At 43.7% G+C, this 2,023-nt stretch overlaps 1 protein-coding gene across 1 annotated transcript; it reads right to left on the minus strand.

Annotated features, from left to right (window-relative positions):
- Positions 1–354: 354 nt before the first annotated feature.
- Positions 355–978, minus strand: LOC110449970 (uncharacterized protein K02A2.6-like). The gene has a single exon (XM_021497161.1). The coding sequence runs from the start codon at positions 976–978 to the stop codon at positions 355–357; it is 624 nt and encodes a 207-aa protein (XP_021352836.1).
- Between the last annotated feature and the right edge of the window lie 1,045 nt (positions 979–2,023).

Below are 2,023 nucleotides of genomic sequence, written 5' to 3' on the forward strand. Positions count from 1 at the left end.
TTTCCTTAGTTTTAAGAATATGATATCTGTTTCTGCGATATACACCTCCATCAGGTTTGTGTACAGTGTAAGATCTGGCATTTTCCTGTTTTGTTACTACTGCAGGTTTCCATCTACCATCACGTTCAATCCTAACAGTCTCGCCTACATCTAGTTGATTTAGAGACTTTGAAGACTTGTCATGGTAGTATTTCTGTCTATACTTCCCTTCCCGTGTTTTCTGTGTGTTTAGTGATGTATTTACGGTCACAGGTTTAAGCTGTTCTGATGATAAAGGGAGAACGGAACGTAGGCGACGACCCATCAGTAGCTAGGATGGCGAGAAAACGGAGTCGAGGGGGGTTGTACGGTATTCTAGTAGGGCAATATAGGGGTCTCTACCATCAGCCTTATAGCTTTAGTAAATAGACGTTTGATAGTCTGGACAGTTTTCTCTGCTAAACCGTTTGACTGGGGGTGGTGTGGACTAGAGGTTTCGTGGTTGAAATCCCAAGTTTTTGCAAACTCCCGAAATTTCTCGCTGGAGTATTCGGGACCATTGTCAGAGATAATTTTCTCTGGTATACCAAACCTCGAGAAGAGTTCTTTAAGTTTGGATATGACAGCTGCACTGGTAGTGGAGGAAAGTTTTGAGACCTCAAAATAGCGACTGTGATAGTCTACAACGACTACAAAACCCTGATCATTCCATGCACAGAGATCAGTGGCGACTATCTGCCATGGTCGTGCAGGTATCTCGCGGGGTAGCATGGGTTCTTTCGCGTTCGAATTTCTCAACTCTAAACACGTAGGACAGTTTAGGACTAATTCAGAAATGTCTGAACTTAAGCCAGGCCAAAACATGATATCCTTGGCTCGACTACGACATTTCTCTACACCCATGTGACCAGAATGTAGCAGATCTAACATGACTATTCTCAACCCTTTGCGTATGATTGTTCTTGTGCCTTTGGAATTGATACCATGGATGACTGTCATTTCATCTCTAATGTTCCAATATTCAATGATAGACAACAGACAGTCTCTCCGTTGATCTGGCCAACCATCTTGAATACTTAAGTAAGGGTGACCATTTGGGGGTCAGCCATATCATGCTGTCTGATTTCGTCCATGCGACGAGAGCTTACAGGTAAATTGGACATGACGGTGCGGACTTGGACATCCATACCTTCTGAGAGTTCAGGGTAAGTATCGGGCATGAACGTTCTAGACAAGGCATCTGCCACACGAATTTGTTACCCTGGAACGTGTCTAACACTGACATTGAAGTTTAGCAATTTCAGCATCATTCTCTGCAGGCGTGCGGGAGCTGCACCGATAAGCTTTTTGAGAATAGACTCGAGGGGCTTATGGTCAGACTCGACATCGATGAGTCTCCCAAATAGTGAAAACGCTTACAAACATATAAAATTGCAAACATTTCCTTTGATATTTGTGCATATTGAACTACTGAAGGGGTCAAGGACTTTGATGCATAAGCTACAGGTTTACCGTGTTGTAGTCGCTGGCGCCTAGACCATACTTTGATGCATCAACTTGTAGGGTAACAGGTTCATCAGGGCAAAGTATGCTAACACAGGACTCTGCGTTATGAGGTTTTTCACTTTCTGAAATGCCTCCATTTGTGGGCTTTCCCATACAAACTCCATGTCTTTTGGTAAAAGACTTCTTAAGAGGTTTGTTACCTGGGACAGGTTTGGGGCAAACTTAGCAAGATAGTTTATCGTGCCTAGTATTGTCACTAGCTAACCTTTGTCACGTGATGGTTTCATGTTACGCACTGCAGCCACCTTTTCAGGGTCAGGCTGTAGTCCTATCTCGGTCAGTAGGTGACCAAAATAGCATACACTAGTGACACCTACCTCCAGTTTGTCATCATTGAGCTGTATACCTACTGATCTGGTTCTGTCTAGTACTGCTCACAGGTTCTCGTCAAGCTCATGTCTGGTCTTGCCAGACACTAGTATGTCGTCTACTATGGCATTGACACCAGTCAAGCCTTCATAACTGCTATCAATTACAC

Source organism: Mizuhopecten yessoensis, unplaced genomic scaffold, assembly GCF_002113885.1.
Source record: "Mizuhopecten yessoensis strain PY_sf001 unplaced genomic scaffold, ASM211388v2 scaffold4849, whole genome shotgun sequence".
Taxonomy (NCBI): domain Eukaryota; kingdom Metazoa; phylum Mollusca; class Bivalvia; order Pectinida; family Pectinidae; genus Mizuhopecten; species Mizuhopecten yessoensis.